This window comes from Salvia hispanica, chromosome 3, assembly GCF_029641045.1.
Source record: "Salvia hispanica isolate PSC_SH4W2 chromosome 3, Shi_PSC_v1, whole genome shotgun sequence".
Lineage (NCBI taxonomy): Eukaryota > Viridiplantae > Streptophyta > Magnoliopsida > Lamiales > Lamiaceae > Salvia > Salvia hispanica.
Window position 1 is genome coordinate 41202875 of NC_142694.1, and position 21578 is coordinate 41224452.

At 34.4% G+C, this 21578-nt stretch overlaps 4 protein-coding genes across 4 annotated transcripts; all 4 read left to right on the forward strand.

Moving 5' to 3' along the window:
* Positions 1-184: 184 nt before the first annotated feature.
* On the forward strand, positions 185-2647 carry HMT-1 (Homocysteine S-methyltransferase family protein). Its single transcript, XM_048116041.2, has 7 exons — positions 185-614; positions 1234-1290; positions 1372-1577; positions 1676-1805; positions 1882-2085; positions 2163-2234; positions 2376-2647. Exons 1-7 carry the CDS (start codon positions 432-434, stop codon positions 2520-2522), a joined length of 999 nt encoding a protein of 332 aa, XP_047971998.1. The 5' UTR covers positions 185-431; the 3' UTR covers positions 2523-2647.
* Positions 2648-4111: 1464 nt separating this feature from the next.
* On the forward strand, positions 4112-5788 carry LOC125215574 (universal stress protein A-like protein). The gene is made up of 4 exons (XM_048117029.2): positions 4112-4407; positions 4758-4849; positions 5274-5392; positions 5515-5788. Exons 1-4 carry the CDS (start codon positions 4218-4220, stop codon positions 5591-5593), a joined length of 480 nt encoding a protein of 159 aa, XP_047972986.1. The 5' UTR covers positions 4112-4217; the 3' UTR covers positions 5594-5788.
* Positions 5789-14121: 8333 nt separating this feature from the next.
* On the forward strand, positions 14122-15318 carry LOC125211447 (uncharacterized). Its single transcript, XM_048111245.2, has one exon. It carries the CDS (start codon positions 14275-14277, stop codon positions 15148-15150), a length of 876 nt encoding a protein of 291 aa, XP_047967202.1. The 5' UTR covers positions 14122-14274; the 3' UTR covers positions 15151-15318.
* A 4380-nt stretch (positions 15319-19698) lies between these two features.
* On the forward strand, positions 19699-21234 carry LOC125215388 (DNA-directed RNA polymerases II, IV and V subunit 11-like). The gene is made up of 5 exons (XM_048116791.2): positions 19699-19840; positions 19956-20045; positions 20118-20196; positions 20756-20851; positions 21016-21234. Exons 1-5 carry the CDS (start codon positions 19788-19790, stop codon positions 21058-21060), a joined length of 363 nt encoding a protein of 120 aa, XP_047972748.1. The 5' UTR covers positions 19699-19787; the 3' UTR covers positions 21061-21234.
* Positions 21235-21578: the final 344 nt, after the last annotated feature.

The window sequence follows — 21578 nt, forward strand, 5'->3', positions numbered from 1 at the left end:
TACATTTTTCAACAAGTGGGGAATTAAATCAAAGACCTTATAATTTATAAGGACCTAGTCCTATATATTTGCCAATTTATTCAAAAATTCTTGATATAGGTTGGTGGAAAATAGACTTAGTATTAAAAATTAAGCTTACAAGAAAAGAATGAATGGGAGTTGGTAAAATCGAAAATGTTGACCAAGTTCATAAATAAAGCTCAAATTCAGTCCAAATATGAACGTGAAAGCACAAAACCGTCCGCGTTCATCGTCGTCCTTCACACGTAAACGCCATTTTCATTCTCTCTCCGCTTCTCTTCTTCCCATCAAAAACAGCAATTAATTCCCCACACTTACTCCTACTTAACGTGCTCGTTTCCTCTCCCGATTCCCCACATTTTGAGAGCTTTCAATTTTGGTTTTTTTTTTTTGAGTTTTGAGAGAGGGAGATGGGGAGAGAGAGGGAGGGAGATCTGAGGGCGGATGCGCTGCGTGATTTGATAGCGAAGGCGGGGGGGTGCGCCGTCGTGGACGGCGGCTTCGCCACGCAGCTGGAGAAGCACGGCGCCTCCATTAACGATCCTCTGTGGAGCGCGCTCTGCCTCATTAAGAGCCCTGATTTGATCAAAAAGGTATTTCTGTGGAAATGCATTTTGCTATTTTAGCTGATTTAGGTTTATTGATCCATCAATTTGTGGTGCAATGCACGGAATTTCGTTTTTTTTTGCAGAAATTGTGTTTAGTTTTTGATGCTGAGAATTTTACAAATAATGCATTTTGCGATTCCAGCTGATTAAGGCTTATTGATCGATGGATTTGTGGGATTGAATTGGTACTCTTAGCACTCAATGCACGCGGTTTTGTTTTTTTTTTTTGCAGAAATTGGAGTAATGCCTAATTGTGATTAGTTTCTGTTGTTAAGAATTTCATGAAGATGTTTTGCAATTAGTTGTGGAAATCGTGGTTTTTGTTACTGGCATTGCATGAACTCATTAAAATTTGTGCTATTGCAATGATGGATTTATTGAATGATTAGGCGCAGAGATGATTGCTGGTTTTGGTGGATGGAGGAATTGAGCGATGATGAGTAGAAATATAGATCTACTTTGTTGAATAGAGAGTGCTGGATTACGATAAATGCTTGATTATATGTTTATGAGCATTCTAAATCAGCCATTGTTTCATAAATGATAAATCTATGTTGCATTAACTAAGAGTGGTTTGTTTCTCATAACTTGCAATGAATTTCAGGTGCATCTCGAGTATCTGGAAGCTGGCGCGGATGTTATAGTAACTTCGTCTTATCAGGTTTCTGCCATTGCTTTTACACAAATTTATGCAAATATTCACACCAATGATATGATACTGAGCAATTATTTCAACGAACAGGCTACTTTACCAGGATTCCAGTCGAGGGGATTGTCGATGGAAGAAGCAGAATCACTTCTTACAACGAGTGTAAGGATTGCAGTTGAGGCTCGTGATAAGTTTTGGACCTCAGCTAAGAGGAGAGCTGGAAATAACTACAACAGAGCTCTAGTTGCAGCTTCAATTGGAAGCTATGGTGCTTATCTTGCTGATGGCTCCGAATACAGGTTGATTTTTTGACTTTTTTAATCTAATCTTTATAACAGCATTTGCAAGATAACGGGCGTTGTTTATCTGATTGATCTGTGTATGCTTGTTTCCTTAGTGGGAACTATGGCCCTGATGTTAATTTGGAGAAGCTGAAGGACTTCCATAGACGTCGTCTGCAGGTTCTTGTCGAAGCAGGTCCTGATTTGCTTGCTTTTGAGACCATTCCTAACAAACTAGAGGCTCAGGTATGCTTAGAAGCATCGATTTTCTTACAAAAGCCTTCTCTTTTCGAAATCCACTGATGTTTACCTTGACTACCAGGCATGTGCAGAGTTGCTTGATGAAGAGGGCGTTTCAATCCCATCTTGGATCTGTTTCAGCTCTGTTGATGGGGAGAATGCCCCCTCGGGAGAGAGCTTCGAGGAATGCCTCGACGTGATCAACAAGAGCAGCAGAGTCGGTGCTGTTGGCATAAACTGTGCTCCTCCTCATTTTGTTCTCAGCCTCATCCAGAGATTCAAGCTGGTAAGATTTTGAGTGAAAATGAGTTGAAAACGCCCGGTTTTATGGAGATTGAATGCCCGTCTTGTGTTTGTTTGCAGCATACTGATAAGGCCATAGTTGTCTACCCCAACAGTGGTGAGATATGGGATGGCATTGCCAAAAAATGGCTGGTGAGTGTAATATGCGTTTACTTTGAGTCGTACGAATGAGTATTCGCAAGGAAAAATGATCAGTCAAGATTGAAATTAATCAGTCCATCGAAGTAAATGATAGATTATCCTGACTTTGTTATCTTGTTCGTTCTTCAACAGCCATCGAAATGCTTTGATGATGACAAGTTTGAGGTGTTCACGACGAGGTGGCGGGATGCTGGAGCGTCGTTGATCGGTGGCTGCTGCCGGACTTCTCCTTGCACGGTTCGAGCAATTTCTAAAGTGTTGAAGAAGGAGAGGAGCTGATGATTAAGTCTTACTATGACATAGTCAATTAACTGTAATGCTGTTGTGCTTTCATGTGTTTGTCTTTGTATCTCTGGTTTAATAATATTAGTTTATTTATTCAATAAACTATTTATTCATTTGCATCCTAGTATTCTTTGCCAACGTCACTCTTTTCCTGTCACTAGTCAGAGAGACAAAGAACAGAAAGGAACACTGGTTCAATATTGTTGCATCTTCTATTTGTAATGATATTAATAGATTTTCCATATATATTAAAAAGGTTATTAATTCCTATGGTAATTGAATTTAATCTCCAACTACAAGTCTACAACAACAAGAACTATTTAGCTACTCCTATTTTTATATATTTGGACAAACTGCCAGAAAAGTTATGAATTTTGGTTTTTTCTCTGTCCGGCAACTTTAATAATTAGCTGAAAAAATCATAATTTTAATATTTTTCAAAAATTATAATAAAATAATTTAAGTGAAATTATATATACTGTGACAGGGGAATGTTATATTGCTAACTCATAACTTAATTGCGAACTACAACTAAATAATAGTCATTAGATATTCAAATTAAGGGCTTAGATCATTAATCTCTAAATGTCAATATGATCAACGAAAAACGTCAATAAAGACATAGGATTAATTCCAAAAAATATCAATAGGGGTATTAATGTCAATTACCTACATGTTTAGTTATAACTAATTTTTAAAAGAAATCTCAAAACTTTAAATTCATAAAACATATCAAATTAAAGATAATTTCATAAGGATTCAACGATATCCTACATGCATATGTTCCGACGTCAAAATTTGAAAAAAAATTCAAAATTTTTAAATTTTTTCGTACAAGCAAAAATGTCAACATACTATATAAAATATGTCAATATAATACATGTAGAATGTCAATATAAGGAATGAGTTGACATTCTCAAAGCATTGTGTTGATATTTTTAGAACACTATATTGACATTTTCATCCAAAACCCTAATTTGGAGATTTTTTTTATCTTTTTCGATTTAATTAATAAAAACGAAAATTACACGTGGCAAATTGTAGACCACACATTTTCTAAAATCCTATGGGCTTAAATTAGTTGTAGATAGCTTTTATATGATGGGTTAACAATTGATTACTCCCCTACTGTGACATTTATAAACGAAATTGTATATGAATTTTATCATTTTTTTCAACATGAACAATTGCATGCATGTGATTTTATCATTTTCTCAACATGATTAACAAATAGTATAATCACATTATCAATTTGAAATATATGTACATCAACAACAGTATTTTTAAATATAATATGTGAATATTTCATTATCAAAAAGAAATACTAAAAATTACTAATCCGTATTATTTAACTGTTGATCTTTTAGAATTGGAGCATATAAAAATTTAATTAAAATCCATGATTTTTTTATATATTGCTATTCTTACTCTATTGTAAATATTTTAGGTAAATAAAAGAAATTGGATTCACACGTAGTGCGGTTATACACATTTCCAGAAGAAATCAAGAAAGCATCACACGTAGCTCTTTCCAGCCTATTCTACACTATAATAATCAAAATATCAAATTATTTTTCCGACAAATACTTTAATGTTATCACACACCTTAAATTCTAGCACAATCCTTCTACGTAGAGAAGAAATAGAAATTTTAATTTGAGAGAGTTGAGTTGAAGAAAAGATAAAGAGATGGAAAATAGCAGAAGAGGTAAGAAGAAGGTGATGGTGGCGATCGACGAGAGCGAGTTCAGCCTCTACGCTCTCGAGTGGACTCTCCAGAACCTTCTAGAAACTCTAGAAGATTCGAAGCTCGTCGTCTTCACTGCTCAATCCCTCTCCGATTTCGGTTTTCTCTATGCTTCATCGTATGGAGCCGCGCGTATGTCTCCTTACTTCTTTGTCTCAATTTCTCTTCATTATTCCCTTAAATAAATAATTATTTATTACTCTCTCCGTCTCATAAAAGATGTCACACTTCTAGACGACACGAAATTTTAAAAGATTTTGTTTTGTGTTTTAAACACAGAGAGAAAATATATTTTTCATATTTATGTGAAACAGAACTTTTACCTAAAATAGAAATATGACATATTTCGTGGAACAAACTAAAAAAAGAAAGTCTCACATCTATTGTGAGATGGATACAATATCTATTGTGAGATGGATACAATAGATGGAGTACTACATTGTTTTGATTGTTATCTGATGAATTCTTATTTGTGTTCGCAGCTATTGAATTAGTTACTTCTTTGCAAGAAAACAATAGGAAGATTGCTGAAGCTTTGTTGGAGAAAGCAAAGGGCATTTGTTCTAAATATGGGGTACTTCACAATATCTACTTGTACTTCTTTGTTCTATGCTTTTGACAATATGCTAGTAGTAGTAAATGGGAATAAAATAGAGCAAATTGCCCACAACTTGAAAGAAATCATAATTAAAAACTATTAAGAATTTTAATTTGAGTGAAATTGTATCTAATGTAGTATCCTGAAAATTATATGAGGACATCATTTTTCTATACATATAGAACAAATCACACATGTACATTAGATCAACAACATATTACAAATAGGAAATTGGAATATTTGGTCACGGGAAAACTGAGAAAAATATTAGATTTCATAGTTTTTGAAGTTGCAGGATAGATCAGAATTTGACTATGATTCATGGTTTTCTCATAAATTCGGCTATTAAATTATGTAGACGTCATGGTTTATCCGGAAATTAGATTTGGTGTTTGTTCAGGTAAGTGGTGAAACCATTACCCAAGTTGGAGAACCTAAAGAAGTCATATGTGAAGCTGTGGAAAAGCTCAATATAGATTTACTTGTTCTTGGCAGCCATGGGCGCAGAGGTTTGCAGAGGTTAGATTTTAAAAATCTTTTTCTTTTCATTTCTTGTTCTTACTTATATAGAAGAGTACTTACTACCCTTTCATGCGTTGTAACATTATTGCATATTTTCATTTTGGTGTGGATTTGAACAGGGCTTTTCTTGGAAGTGTTAGTGACTATTGTGTTCACAATGCCAAATGCCATGTTCTAGTTGTTAAGAAAAATGAGTGAGCCTCACATTGCTACTACTATTAGGATGCTTGTATTTACATCTAGTGATGATCCAATAAATCAATACTTTGTATGTATATCAAGTGTAGTTAGTCATTATCTGGTGTTTGCTTTTATTTCGAAATAAATTCACGCTTGTTGCTTGTCAAACCTGTACGTTATAGAGTGATATAAAATGGTGTTTTTGATGTCTTACTGAAATGTGATCCTTATGTTGCAAACCAACTGAACACATTGAGTTGAGATGGCATGGTATGGATACCGCTATGTTCGTTTTGGAGCATGTTAGTGAGTTCGTCTATATACGTTGGAATCAAAGAACCTTTATTCTGCTGTTTCAGTAATGCTGTCGTCCCATACATGTAGGATACGGATCAAACATAGAATCTTCGAAAAAGGAAGATTTTTAAGGAGGGATTGAATCTACTTACATGATGAAGAAGTGTTTTATTTAGTAGTGTACCAATCCACATCAATGGTGTTTCCTCCTCTGTCTGAAGTGAATCCCACATGTAGAGGCTGCACCATTAGATTCATTTTAGATTGTATCTCCATCACCGAAACCTTAGTCAAATCGAAACTAGGATCGTTGTAACCTGATGGATGTCTCCAATGAAATAGGCTAGGAAGAGAATTGCTTAGAGATTATCCGGTGTTCATATCAATCCATGTAAGTTCTGAAAGGAAATGGGCTAAAATTAGATTAATATGGGTTAGTTAATTATAGTTGGGCTATACTCATATGAAGTCATGAGCCCATCGGCTTTTAGCCCATGTGGCTATTTATCTACCCATTCTTCTATTAATATTCTCCATAGTGGAGAACGGGAAGATTCAGAAAAATCATTATACAGAAAAATCAGTTGATAATGCGTAAATTCTATGTCGATGAATTTCCTAGCATAAAAATATGAAAAAAAATAAATTAACAATATGAAAGTGGTACTAAATATCAAAGCTGCTAAGTTTTAATTCTAATTTTGTGTATGGAATGGACCCTTTGTGATTTTATCACAATCTTTGTATTTGCATTGTGAGAGAGACGACATGTGTTTGAAATGGTTAAAATGGCTTTTTCGTGGTGTAATGAGATTTGGAATTTGGAAAGTGACAACCTTATTATTGGAGAAAGCTATGTATATTTAATGCTTTTCTTGTTGCGACTTATTAAAAGCTCTTCGAAGAAGTTGTAATTGAAGTCTTTATTTTAGTGTGTTATATCAATAACTTTTGCATATTAGAAAAATGCATATTTTAATTATTGTATTCTAACCTGAATTTATAAAATATTGTAGTTACATATAAATTTCAGTTTTGTGAAATTTTTGTATCGCTGATATTTTATGCAAGTATTTATCACCGGCCATTTAATTGGTCGGTAAAAAACAAAGAGTGCTAGCACTAAATTGTGAATGAATGGTGGTGGAGTAAGCATATTTCTATAGTGACAATGACATAATTCTTTTTTTTCCACCATATATTTATGAGTATGTATGTTATTTTTATTCCTCCGACCATTTATTGTTAGGTTTATTTTATTTCTCAAATATGACAAGTAATTATAAATTTAGTAGAACAAGGTGGTTTGATGCACCTATCACATCATCGATAGCTACTTGAAATTATTCGTGACTGTCCAATTTTAATAAGTTGCATAGTCCACAACTCACCCTTCTCCACATATTCTATTCCCTGCACTAACTCTCTAGTGTTATCATTTTAATCATTTTTTATGCCATAATGTACCATAGTATGATTTTATTTTTTAATTTCTAATTACTATACAATTTTATACTATAATATTTACTTTCAATATAAATAAATAACAAAAAGTCACAATCATTATATACCAAAAATGCAAAACCAAAATTTCCTAAAAAAATAGTAATTATTCACCAAAAATTATGGTACAATTTAAATTTACTTAATTTTGCAAAAAAAATGTAATTAAAACATATTTTTGGATTTATATAAAAAAAATATAAAAATATCTCGTGGACCGCAGTCGATGCTGGACCGCTATTCAGGTCGGGTCTAACAACCCTCCTGGTCCCAATCCCCTTATATCTTTGAAATGGTCCATCCCAAATTTTTTGTTCCATTGTAAATACTCTTATCGTCTGTAAAAAAATATTCCTTTCGTCTATAAAAAATAGAGCACATTCATTTATGGAAAGTTTTCAACAAATAAGAGCATCCGCAATGGTGCTTAGGCCAGCCATAGGCCAGCCATTCTCTCCCCTGCCACGTCAGCAACACTAAAAAAACCACCTGCCACATCAGATTTAGGCCAGCCGCAGTAAAAACAATTCAAAATATACTACATTTACGGAATTAAAATTACGATTAAAATACGGAATTAAATTTACGACACATATACGGAAAAATTCATTAATTGTATTAAAAAAAGTTACATAGATAAAAAAAAATTACATGCATAATAAAGAAAAAAAACTATCGCCGTGCAATCCTCCGTGCCCACAACTCTTCAATTATATCCTTTTGGAGTTGAATATGAGTATCCACTTGGCGCATGTTGGCAAATTCCTTGAGTCGGCCGGCTTCATCGAGAGGTACCCCTGTCGTACACTAGGGGTGGCCGTTCCGTGGCTTGGACCGGCTTCATCGTCACTGACCCAACTAGTCAGTTGTACGCCTTCGTCTTCGACGATCATGTTGTGCAAGATAATGCAGGCGTACATTATCTCGGAAACGCATCCGACATCCCATAAATGCGTTGGGCCCTTAATTGCCGCCCATCGAGACTGGAGCACACCAAATGCGCGCTCCACGTCCTTGCGCGCCGACTCCTGTCGTTGCGCAAAGTAGGCCTTCTTTTCATCACTTGTTTGTCGGATCGTCTTCACAAAGACCGGCCACCGAGGGTATATCCCATCCGCCAAGTAGTAGCCCATATCATGCCGGTTGCCGTTGGCCACAAAAGAGACGGCTGGACCGACGCCCTGGCACTTCTCGTTAAAGAGGGGAGACGAGTTCAGGACGTTGAGGTCGTTGTTCGACCGGCTACCCCAAAATACGCATGCCAGATCCACAGCCGGTAATCAGCTACGGCCTCGAGGATTATCGTGGGGTTCTTTGACTTGTAGCCGGTCGTGTAGGCCCCCTTCCAGGCAGTCGGACAGTTCTTCCACTCCCAATGCATACAGTCTATGCTTCCTAACATCCCGGGGAACCCATGCTTCTCCCCGTGCATCTGCATCAAATTCTGACAATCTTCGGGAGTAGGGCTTCGAAGGTACTGCTCACCGAAAATGCTGATCACGCCCCACAGAACTCCTTCAGACATTTCAGGGCTGACGACTCACCGATGTGGAGGTACTCATCCCACATGTCTGCCGCGCCTCCGTAGGCCAACTGCCTAATTGCCGCCGTGCACTTTTGGATAGGGGTGTGGCCGGGTCTGCCAGCCGCATCGTGCCTGAAGCGGAAACACAGATATTGACGCTCCAATGCCCCAACGATGCGCATAAACAACTCCCTGCGCATTCTAAAACGCCGCCGGAACATGTTGGCGGGAAACCGCGGGTACTCTGCAAAGTAGTCCTCGTACAGCCGCTGATGTGCAGCTACGTGATCCCGATCAATCACTGCTCGGTGGTGGACAACTCATGGAGGGCGAGGTATCGCCTGCTGTTCCACCATACGCATGTACCGCTCCATCCCGCGGTTCATGTAGGCCTCCATAGCCTCGTTCATCCTCCGTTCGTACTCCTCAGGATCCCGACCACTACCACTACCGCTACCACCCGCGTTACTCATCGCTCGATGATGCTCTTGTACAGAAAGTTAGAGAGAGAGAAAACTCGTTAAAACAAGTGGTGCAAATGAAAATGAAACGAAAATCGCATTTATATATGATTTTTTTTTAAAAAAATAAATAAATAAAAAATCGGCGCTGGCCGATCGGGCCGCCACAATGGCGGCTAGCCGATCGGCCAGCGCTTCGGCCAGCCCACGCCGATCCGCTCGCCGATTTCGTGTTTGCCGATTGCAATGGTTCGGCTAGCCGATCGGCTAGCGCGACGAATCGGCTAGCCGGTCGCTAGCCGACCATTGCGGATGCTCTAATACCCTACACATCATTCCACTAACATTACTTCTCACTTACTTTTTTCCTTTCTCTCTCTTACTTTATCAATTCTACATTAAAACTCGTGTCATACACAAATTACTCTATTTTTTTGACAGAGGAAGTACCATATTTTATTTTCTAATAAAATCAAAGAGTACATACAAAAGAACACTAAAATCGCGTATCAAAAAAAATTGTTATACAGAAAAAATTAAGAACTCTGTTTGACTATTTTTTCAAAATTAACCGAGTTTGAACAAGTTAATGGCATGTAGTTAGCTATAATTAATTTCACCGTGTTTACGTGTAAATTTGCTTATGGTTAAATGTGAATTAGCCTTTGTTGACTTCAACGTCGAAGAATTCCACTTTTGAACAGCAAAAAATGAGAAACTTTGTCAAAATCAAACTGATTGCTGTTTGAGGCGACATTAATCCAAAAATAATTGAAGACTTTTCATAATTAATTCTTTTGGAATTCAATCATGCACATCCATCGTAATTCAACTCCCCACGGCAAAAATAACTCGTTTCTCCACAATTATTATTTTGACTTCTTATATTAATTTGTTTGATAACTAACAATTCGTCATGCTGCTTATAGCTAGAATAGTCTTAAATGTTGAGTAGAGAATTAGAAATTTAATTATGAAAGAAAATAGTAAAATCTCCGAATTTATTTATATTTTATGTGTTGATGAAAATGTTAAGTAATACTAGTATGAACTATGAATAATGGGCTATAAAAAATTGACTAATTTATGATTTTTCAAAATCAAACTTTTTATAGTCTTTCTTCATTTTGTTTTGCAAATTTATTCTTATTACTACTACACAAAATTGTCAAGCTATATAGTCATGGTCTTGGTATGCCACACAAAGCACAAACATAAATAAAACATTAAAAAATTGAATAAAAGTTAACTTCACATTATCAATGATAGTGGACATAATTAAACAAACTTTCAAAGTTAACAACATAGATAAAAATTTAAACTTCAAATTGAATGCACAAATAATAAACTATAATAACTCGTATTAAAAATAACCATAAGTAAATATCGGACATATTAATTCAATGTTGTCTAGCTAGGAAGAAATTGAAACACTAGTAGTACTCCCTCCAAGAATAGTAGATACATTTCTATCTGGCACGGGTTTTAAGAAATACTCCCTCCATCCACAAACAATAGATTTATTATTGTTCGGCACTGATTTTAATGTAGAATTGTTAAAGTAAGAGAGAGGAGGAGAAAAAGTAGGTAAAGTAAGAGAGATAGGGAGAAAAAGTGAGTAAAGTATGAGAGATGGAAGAAAAAGTGAGAAAAGTATGAGAGATAAACTTTTCATTTTTAGAAAGTGATCTATTTTTTGTGGACGTCCCAAAATGGCAAAAATGATCTATTTTTTGTGGACGGTATTAAGAAAAGTGGGTGGAAAAAAGTTAGTGGGACATGAGTCTCATTTGTATATATTAGTTTTAAATGATATGTGAATGGGATGAGTTAGTTGAATGTGAGGTGTCTTTACCATTTATAGTAATTATGAATCGGGACTCCTATTTGTGAACGGACAAAATGGAAAAACGAAACTTTTATTCGTGGAACGAGGGAGTAATATATTGGCACGAAGAAATTGAAAATTCTAGAAATATTAGTCAATTATGGATCCATTAGTTTAGTCTTTCAATGCCAAGACGAATATTTTTTCCTTCACTATGGATGGGATTGAACTGTGGATAAGAACTGCACGCAAATACAAAAAAAAAAGGGATTAAAAGAGTGTAGAATTAGTAAACTAATTGCAGCCACCATACAACAACAATAGTCTTCCCTATATATAGTTTGATTCGAACTATACTCAAAGAATATACTACCCTTTATTGATTGTGTAATTTAGAAGAAAAACTAAAATTGTTATTTTAGTTGAAAAATAATTACTTGTGGTAAATTGCATGACACCAATGAATTAGATAGTGTTGTTTTTTAAAATTTGGGGAAAGTGGTCCTTAAACGAGTAAAGTAAACAATTTTGATTAGAGATGTAAACAATGACACGATATACAACTTTGATCTGATCCATAATTGACCATACAAACTTTTAGCTTGAAACAATCGAATATGCTAGAGTGTCAATTGTAATGATCTTTTAAATGCAAAAAATTTTAGATTGAAATTGCTAAGAGTGTCTGGTTATTAAATCAAAATTGTCTCGAGAATGCTAAAAATTGAATTTTTTTTCCATTCATTCCATAAAATTCCATTCATTCCATAAAAATAGAGACACTTTTCTTTTCTGACAGTTTCTTAAAAGTAGTCTATTTTCATTTGTAGAAAATTGTCTTCAATTCATTACTTATATAAATCAATTTATTTATAACTTATATCAATAGGAACCATCATTAATAATTAAACACTAATAATAATATGAGTCTCACTATTTACTATTTTAATTATCTTTCTCTCCATCTCCCTTACTTTATCAATTATGCATTAATTTATTTGTCATCTCAAAATGTCCTTATTTTTATGAAGGAGAGTATAAATTACTACCTTTTAGTACTCTCTTTGTCCATAGAAAATAATCTCATATATTTTTTCATTTTGGAATGTCCACAAAAAATAGTCTAATTTTATAGAAAGTTTGTCTTACTTTTCTTACTTTTTCTCATCTTGTTATACTTTACTTATTTTTTCTACTCATCTCTCTTACTTTTAGCAATTTCTTATTAAATGTGTGCCGTTCAAAAATGTGACTATTTTTAATGTACAAAGGGCTATTAATTATTGAATCTAGGTAAATCCAAAAACATGACATTGGAACGAGTCATGTCTAATCTAGGAAACTTGAGTTAATAAATAAAGGATATGAAAATCATATGGACATCCGATAGTAACATTTTTTAGAGTTAACGAAGAGGTATAAACTTCAAATTTCACTGTTTTTTCTATGTAAATAAATAAAATAAAAGACAAAAACATAAAAAGAGCAAGTTAGAAAATCCTAGAAAAGCCGAAATGATTGGAAAAAGATGTGTGGGCTTACGAAGCAACCAGAAGCCGACACGTGGCGAGAGAGTAATGGTGAGTTGTTTACCGAGAAAATGCAACCACAAATTTGGTATTGCCTGTAGATGCTGCTGACTCAGGACTGAGTTAGTCTATTTTACTCCTATCTCTTTTTGGCACTTTTTCCATTAGGCAATTTAATTAAGTAATTACGTATTCTAATTAATGTTTTTTTATTTAAATTATTTAATTTATTACTATCATGTAGCAATGTATAATGCTAGTACTACTCCCTATTTTATAATCAATGCTTTATTCATCAATTCAAATTTCTTTAATGCAATGGAGAATTTCACAATTGCTAGTTATAGGAATTAAAAATGTAGAGCTCGGACATAGTAAACGAGCTCGTCTCCAATAATGGATGTGGTACAACGAAAGTGAACACCAATCCCAAAGAGTTGAGACATAGTTGTCGACTTGTCGCACTGTAAGATTAACTAGAACTTCAAATACCAAATTTAATGGAGTTTTTCGACCCTCGAGATTGTACGTAGTTAAATCAATAACATTGACCCTATTTGTGTTTTGTTGAAAACTATTTCACTCTAATGCCACATTTATGAATTTTTTTATAATATACTGTAATTGTAAATCAAGAGTATGAGGCACAGATTTACTTTATATGGAAAAAAAATTAGATGGGTAAATGAATGTTTCATGGATGTGATTGGTAAGTACAAGGAAGACAAAGCCATTTCCAAAAATATACTAATGTTAACTACCATGAAAATATGAGGTAATACATGGAAATTTATTAAAACAGCTATTGTTGGAGTGTCTTATCAAATGAGGTATATCCCAAATAATAATTCCATTAGATAAGTGCACTTTTCAATTTTCTAAATTTAATTATTTAGAAAGCAATTGTGTATTAAAGATTCCCTTTTTCCGAGTCATACTGGTTTTTGAAACTAAGAATTAAGATAATCAATCTTTATCTTATAATCCAATCATCTCCACCACACTAATAATGGCTAATCTAACCACCCCATTTGCTAGTCGTCTTTTTAATTAAACAATACTCCTTCCATGATTAATTGACATGAATTTACTCCGCTTGAATTTTATAAAATATTATTGATAAAAAAATGAATTTTTTTTATTGAAATATCAATCCTATATTTTTTATATTACTAATTTCATAATAAAATGTGAATTCGATGAATTAATGGAACATTATTAATAAAAAAATAAAATTATTATTGATTTATTTCTTACCGAAAAAAAAAAGTTATGCCAATTAAATATGGAGGGTTGGATAATTATCATTAATCAAGCAAACCTTCTTTTTAAAAGGTCATTATCCACACCCTGTCTCTCTCTCTCTACTAACGTTTCTTATATATACAGCTTACCATTCCAACTCTCTTCCTCTCTCTCTTTAATCAGTTCACAAAAAGGCAATTTCTTTCTCAAATTTCTTTCTCAAATTTCTTCATCTCCATCACACAATCTGCATCCAGCTGTAAATCTCATCACAATCTGAGAAGCAAATCCGGCAAAAAATTGAAAAAACTATGGAAATTCCAGAGATAAACATGTTGTGCGATTTCGAAGCAGGAATCAAATGCCTGCAAAATCCTTCAACAATCTCCCGTTTCTTCTCGTTTCCAGGCTTCTGGAAATACGGCGCTTTGATTTTCGCAATTTTCGCTACTTTCAGCAGTTTAATTAGACGAATTAAGCTGATTTTCATCCGTTTCCACACTGTTAAACCCTGTTTTATCCAAACCGAAGACGAATTCGATTTCAGCGACGACGAAGACGACGCCGTATCGGTCGCGTCTTCGGATGACGAACAGGAAGCGGAGGAGGATCGAGATCGACGCCGCGACGGTGAAGATTTCTGCGTGCGGGGCTCGATTCTCAGCTTCCGAAGCGGTCAATTGCGGCAGCGCAATCGCCGGAGCAGCTGCGGCGGCGGCGCGTGGTCGGAGATCGCCTCCGGTAAAAACGTCGTCAAGCTCTGGGATAGCTTGGGGTTTAATCTAGATCTCGACGAGGATCTGTTCAATTACGATTCGAGTAGCGTAGTCTCGACCTGGAATCGCGATCGCGAGGAGAGATCTGGCGATTTCTCCGGCGAGATTTGGCCGGCGCCGGCGGTGGTGCTGACGGCGGAGGGGAACGCGAAGGGCGACGGCGTGATTTTAGGCGGATACGATCGGAGGATGAGGAGCGGAGTGCCGGCGCTGGTGGCGGAGTGGAAGCTGAGCGGCGGCGGAGGATTGGCTAGCGGCGGCGGAGTTAGCAAGGTGTATGTGAGGGATGACGTCAGCGGGGTGGTGACGGTTGGCGATGTGAGGAATGTTAGGAGGCCGTTAGAGTGTGTGAGAGAGTCTGACGGCGAGACGTGGTGGGACGCTGACGCCGTTATCGTGGAGAATGAGTGAAGAACCGGGTTTTCGAGTTAGACCGGGTTTTCCTGAGGTGACGCGGCCGATTTAATGGAAGTGGGCGAATTGATGCCCCAAGATTTAATTTTGGAAGAAATGATGGAAAGCTTTGGTCTCTGTAAATAATTATTTCAATAAAAATTTGCTCGATTATTTATTATTTAATTTCACATTTTTATTCAATGGTGATTATCGTATTATTTGATCGTAAATAAATAAATATGGGCTTGTGTAGTGTCTAAATTTATAATCTAGTTGACATATTTTTTAAGTTGACATTTTTTTGCACAACTGTGAAAAAAGGGTGCAGTTTTAAAGAAAAAAATTACTATGTCTATAATACAACGAAATTCACGAGTAAATTATAAACAATGACTTTACTTATTAAAAAAAAGTTAAAACATCCGAAAAAATCATAAATTTTGGTGATTTACTAACCTTCAATAGAACTTAAAATTTGTAGCATGAGCTTAACATTTTGGCTAAGTTTCTCATGTCGAAAATATTCTGATACTACTCTTTAAGGGAGTGTTCGGTTGGCAAGACTAAATCTCATGATTAAATATGTATTATGTTTGGTTCATAAGATTGATCCCCACAACTTAATCCTAGATGAATAGTCTCATGATAATTAGTCATAGCCTCCCTCCTCCAACTAAAATAATCTCACAACTTAATCCTAGATGGATTAGTCATGATAACCGAACGCCACCTAAGTTTGCAATATGTTGCGTTCATCTTTATAACTAATGATGTGGTTGAGTTGTTTCTCAAAATGTGTTAGAAAAAAATGATATACTAGTCTTGTTCTTGTATAATTTATACTTTTTAGAGTATCACATTAAATAGAACTTTATCCGAAACTATAGTCCATGGAGAAATTGAGAAAATGTTAAATTCATGATTTAACGCCTAATTTTAAAATCGATGATTGTACATCTGATTTTGAAAATTTGGTTATATTGTTGAGTTGTTTTATATAAGTGTCTTGGGCGGTCTCATCCTTGTAAATTTTTTCAGATGCCAAATGGATACAATTAATTTTATCCGAATTAGATTTCATGGGAATATTAGAAAAAATGTTACAATCGTGATTTTTATGGTCTATTTTTAAATTACTATAAGATAAATCAAAATCTTACTCCTTCTATCCCATTTCTTTTTTAGTTTGTTCCAATTAGGATAACCATTTTTCTAATTTTGAAAATAACCTCTTCTCTCCTGTCTCATTAAAATATTTAACTACTTTTTTATTTTCTACTTTATTCCACCTAACAATACTTTCTAAAATCCCGTGCCACTTAAGAATTTGGTCATCTTGAGTGGAACGAAGGGAGTACTTGATTCATGATTTTTAAGATAATTTTTCCATAAGAAAATAAAATATTTCATGGAAAAATTGAAAAAAAAGAGAGGCTAAGTTCATAATTTTTACGCCTCCTTTTGATTGCACTAAGATGAACCAAAATTTGTCCAAAATTCACCCCTTGAAAAACAATTTTGCCAAAAGAAATTAAAATAAAGTAACAGGAGTAAAACAATTACTTAACTTTCTTATTTAAAATTGCTTAGCCCTAAATTCGTCTGCCTTGTTTGGCCGGTGAATTTTTTTTAGTACGCATACAATAATTTATCTTTGCGGGTACGCAAAACAGATCTCGAGGAAGATTAGTTGAGTAATTACGCAATTTAAAAATGTTTTTAAAATTATTATTATTATTGCACTTATATGAGATTAATAAATAAATAGTAGTACTACAAGATTTGCAGGCTCTGGCAAAACGATTTCTAATTAATTAATTAAATTTTAGAAAAAGTTAAAGCTCAGATTTGAATGCTATCAAAACTTATCCGCACTAGTCAGCAAATCAAATGCGACAAAAATCATAATTTTACCAAGCAATTCACATAAATATTTATTAATTACTATTGTATAATCCATTGGAAAAGGATTAATAAATTGGAGTTGCTCCTAATAAAATTATTACTATCTTGCACGACATTCTTTTTTTTTTTTTTTTTTTGTGCGAACGCATTTTTTTGACAAAATCGTTTAAAATAAGATTTAACTTCTCTTTGTTTGCCAAGATTGATTGTGTGTTGGGAAATTTTCCATTGCATAAATGCTAAAGAAAGATAAAAAATTGAGAGGTGTTAAACGAGTATTGATTAAGGACCAGTTTGACTAAAGGAAGAGTGACAAAACACGAACTTGCAATTTTTTTCCTTCCTATGTAATAATGACAGCTCAAATACAATAAATACATTAATTTTACATCACATTTTTGGCGTGGCCAAGAAGTCGTCTGTCCCTTTTATGATCACACGATTTTTAGGTAGGTATTTTAAATGATCAATTTGTTGCTAAAATATGAACTTTTGATCATTTGTAATTAGTATAACTTTCAAATTTGAATGAAACAATCATAAAGTTTCGATCTTTATAACTTTTCCCTAGTGAAGATTTATTGCAAAACCAAAATTGACGTGATTATTACGTGTTTTAATGCATATAATCAATTAAAAAATTCAGGTAATAGGGGCAAAGCGATGCGCAAGTGATGCACACACCACAACATCTTTTAATTTTGGTTTGTTTGATGTAATTTCAAGCTTATAGCTCACCATTTATTTCGGTATTCCACCTCAAGTAGTTATTTAAAATTCGGAAAAAGTGAAGCTTCGTAAATTATTATTTAATTTGTGAAAAGCAAGTGATAGATAAAAATTGATGCAAAATTCATGGTCTAAAATGATAAATATTGTCAATTTCGATATATCTCATTGTCTCAAAATATAAAATCATACATGTATGGTAATTTTGATTTAGTGATTTTAGGCTTTTATCTCATAATTAAGTTACGAAATCAATTATTGAAGATTTACATACTTGTGCAAGTTGTAAACCCGATTGTTAAGACCAAAATGCTTCACAAGTTACTTTGAATTATATGCTTAAACATCTTATTTCATGATAAAGTATTCGAATTAGTTGGATACAATATTTTGCAGTTGTCGTCTCGTCATAATAATTAACAAAACTAAAATAATCCCACTGATTAATGATTGTGATATGCCCAACGTTGTAATAATAAAAAAAAATGTTAGTGGTCGGAAAATTTCAATTTGCTAGCGACACCATGACATAAAATGATTGGTTTCATTTGACTTATTAAGTGCATATCGAAATAAATATTTCGAGTGCTTAATTAGGTGGGTAGAAGTAGTAATAATTTAGTGAGGGATTATAAATAAATAAATTAATTAATTAAAAATCACCTCGATGAGAGAGGATAATTAAGTTGTATATATCACAAATCAAACATAAAAGTTTTTGTGCAAACATTTTTAGCAACGACTCTATATATGTTTTCACGGTAATATATCTGAGAAATTTCTCATTAATTTCCTCGTGTGGGACTAATTAATTAATTAATAATATTAAATGAACCGAATAAAGATGGTGACTTTTACATAATTTGTGCATTAAATAAGGCCAGTTGTGTGCAGCTAAGTAGAACAACTGAACAATTATTGTTCAGATGTATTCTTAGCTACTCTTCATTCTCCAATTCCCATTATCTGTCAAAAATAAACTATTAAAAATTAATTTATGAGAATTAATAATACCCTTCTTGTTAAGATTGCAATTAGTTGACTTGGCTGACCAAAAATAAAAGAAAACAGAATAATTAAACTCACAAACAATTTTGTTTGTATGCAAGTCGAAAAGAAAAGATAACACTCTTCCTAATACGAAAAGGTCACAGTCACTCAATCTCAATATATTTTTGAACAATTCTTCTACCGAATACAAAGGCCTATTTATAAGATCTAAAAAAGACCCTTAACAAACTATAATAAATTAAATAAGAAACATAAATAAAGACTCCTTACAAAAGGATCATATCTAAACAACTAATAACCAAATGACAAATTTAAAAACTATCAGCATAAATCTACAAATTAGGTATTGAGCATCCTCTATCACTCCATCAACAAAATGATCATTTTGCTATTTTAGTTAACCCATTAATAGGAATCTGGTTTCTTTTTACTATAAACCGAAGTAGATCTCAATTCCATGAATTTGTTAACTCATAGTATTTCCTTTTAAAATTTTTACAATATGAGTATAAAAATGAGATTCAGATTCTACTAATTTTTTCCAACTCCCATCTCTTAAAACCAAGTAAAGAAAAAAAGAATGCCACGCTCTTCCCATCAAGAAGGAAAGATTAGGTAATTCCCATCGATGTCATCCTTTTTCAAATCTCTGAGAAAAGCATGAAAAAACGTCCCGAATAATACGATCCCTCTGTCACCCCAAAATGAATGTAGTGAACTCGTAGTTCTTGATTTTTGAAAATGTTCAAGTGCTCCATTTTCTTTTACTATGCCGAGAAAAAGTAAGACTCCTATTCATGCACGATTATATAGCATATTTGAGAGTTGGCAATAAATGAATAAAAAACGTTGTATCCAATTATTCAAATAGCAAGCCCAGGTATTGGCCCATTTCCCCGACTAATAAGCCCACTTTTCCCAGATTAATATGCTTCTACACAGTTCACCTCAAAATCCTGTTTCCCAATTTCAGCTGAAATACACAGTGAGAAGAAGAAGGGAGAAAGATGAATGCCCCCGATCGTTACGAGCGATTCGTCGTCCCCGAAGGCGTCTCCAAGTACTCTTTCTCTCTCTCTCTCTAAATGCATATGTGTATTTACTTGTCGATTGCACTGCCCAATTTCTGCGATTTTCGATTTTTGGTGGTGATTTTTTAAAATTGGTTGAACAAGGGTTTCGTATGAGAGGGACACGAAGATCATCAACGCGGCGACGTTCACCGTCGAGCGTGAGGATCACACGATCGGAAACATTCTACGCATGTATGTGAATTTTACACTTCCAATTTCGTTGTTAATTTCGTGAAAAAAGCCCTAATTTTTTCCCTAAATCAGGCAATTGCACAGAGACGAGAACGTTTTGTTTGCTGGCTACAAGCTGCCGCACCCGCTTCAGTACAAAATCCTTATAAGGGTTTGTATTTGTGCTTTTTTGAGTTTCTCTGTTACTCTTACATTTTACTGAATTGAATTTAGGACTCTTATTGAGAACTGTGTTGATGGAGTTGTGCATAATTGATGGCTCACAAGTTTAGTGTAGGCAATGGCAATGTGATTAGCTTAGTGTGGCTGTTTATACAGAATTAATTCTGCAGAATTGTGGTAAAGTTAGAACTGATGATCTGATATTTTCTTTATCTCAATTTGCAGTTTGTAACATTGAACAGAAACTCTTTTTTCTGTTTAATTTCATCTGAATATATAAGTTTAGCATTGTTTTTAGAACAATGTGTTCCTGTTTTGGGATTAAAGCAATGTCTTTTACTCTTTTGTCAATTATTGGCATGATATGTTGAATTTTATCTGAAATTGAAATGTTTTGTAACTATGAAGCATTGCTGTTTACTAAAGTGCGAATCTTTTCTAACAATTCGATGATTTGTCTCCCGACTTGCTTGTTGTTGGTTACTTCGTGAGTCTGGCTGTTCTTGGATTTTCTTGTGTTTGACATATCTTGGCTGGTCAATTTGCAGATTCAAACCACGAGCCAGTCTTCACCAATGCAGGCGTATAATCAGGCTATCAATGATCTGGACAAGGAGCTCGATCATTTGAAGAACGCCTTTGAGGTAACACTATCTTTCTACTGTTTGTTGCTGTGAAATTAGTGATACTCCCTCTGTCAACTATGCTGTTGGGTTTTTATTCGGTTTCTTGTATCACTATCTGTGCTCACCAAAACTTGCACTTCCAACGTGGTGAATTGATATGAATTTTGCTCATCTCTGTATAGGTTGAGCTGGCAAGACACAATGCGAGCCAGCAGCGAGAGTTCTAAGCTGCATCGTTTCTGTTAACTCGCTAGTAAGTGATGGTGTCGCAGCCATTTTGTCGTAAATGTGGTGGTGAAGTTGGGGAATTCCTGCAAGTATAACTCCATTAGAAAACTTTCAGAAACATGCTTGTATTAGACTGCCATTTTCATGTATTGATTGCATTACTATTCTCTCCAGCTCGATTAACTGTGTTTTCTTTGAAAAAAATTACTCCACAACGAAACTGTAAACAACGTAGTTTCCAAAAAATTCCATCCAAGTATCTAAGATTTTTCCAATTATATAGACTACTATGTTTATATCCACCAATTTTTATGTAGTAATATGGTTCTGTCAAAAACTTTTCCAACGATTCAAAATAAGATAAACTGTTGATAAATGCTAAAAATATACTATATTAAAATTCTAATATCTTGTCCCACATCTGATCCAATCTAATCTATATAAGTTTGGATAACTCTCCCCTTATGAGGCTTTTTAAGGGGTTAGAGGCTTCTTAAGGGGTGAGTGTTATCCATCC

Coding starts and splice junctions, on each gene's coding strand:
- HMT-1 (XM_048116041.2), top strand. CDS start 432: ATGGGGAGAGAGAGGGAGGGAGATCTGAGGGCGGATGCGCTGCGTGAT. Junction 615..1,233: donor GCCCTGATTTGATCAAAAAG/GTATTTCTGTGG, acceptor AATGAATTTCAG/GTGCATCTCGAGTATCTGGA. Junction 1,291..1,371: donor TAGTAACTTCGTCTTATCAG/GTTTCTGCCATT, acceptor TTCAACGAACAG/GCTACTTTACCAGGATTCCA.
- LOC125215574 (XM_048117029.2), top strand. CDS start 4,218: ATGGAAAATAGCAGAAGAGGTAAGAAGAAGGTGATGGTGGCGATCGAC. Junction 4,408..4,757: donor TTCATCGTATGGAGCCGCGC/GTATGTCTCCTT, acceptor TTGTGTTCGCAG/CTATTGAATTAGTTACTTCT. Junction 4,850..5,273: donor GCATTTGTTCTAAATATGGG/GTACTTCACAAT, acceptor GTGTTTGTTCAG/GTAAGTGGTGAAACCATTAC.
- LOC125211447 (XM_048111245.2), top strand. CDS start 14,275: ATGGAAATTCCAGAGATAAACATGTTGTGCGATTTCGAAGCAGGAATC.
- LOC125215388 (XM_048116791.2), top strand. CDS start 19,788: ATGAATGCCCCCGATCGTTACGAGCGATTCGTCGTCCCCGAAGGCGTC. Junction 20,197..20,755: donor AGTACAAAATCCTTATAAGG/GTTTGTATTTGT, acceptor GTCAATTTGCAG/ATTCAAACCACGAGCCAGTC. Junction 20,852..21,015: donor ATTTGAAGAACGCCTTTGAG/GTAACACTATCT, acceptor ATCTCTGTATAG/GTTGAGCTGGCAAGACACAA.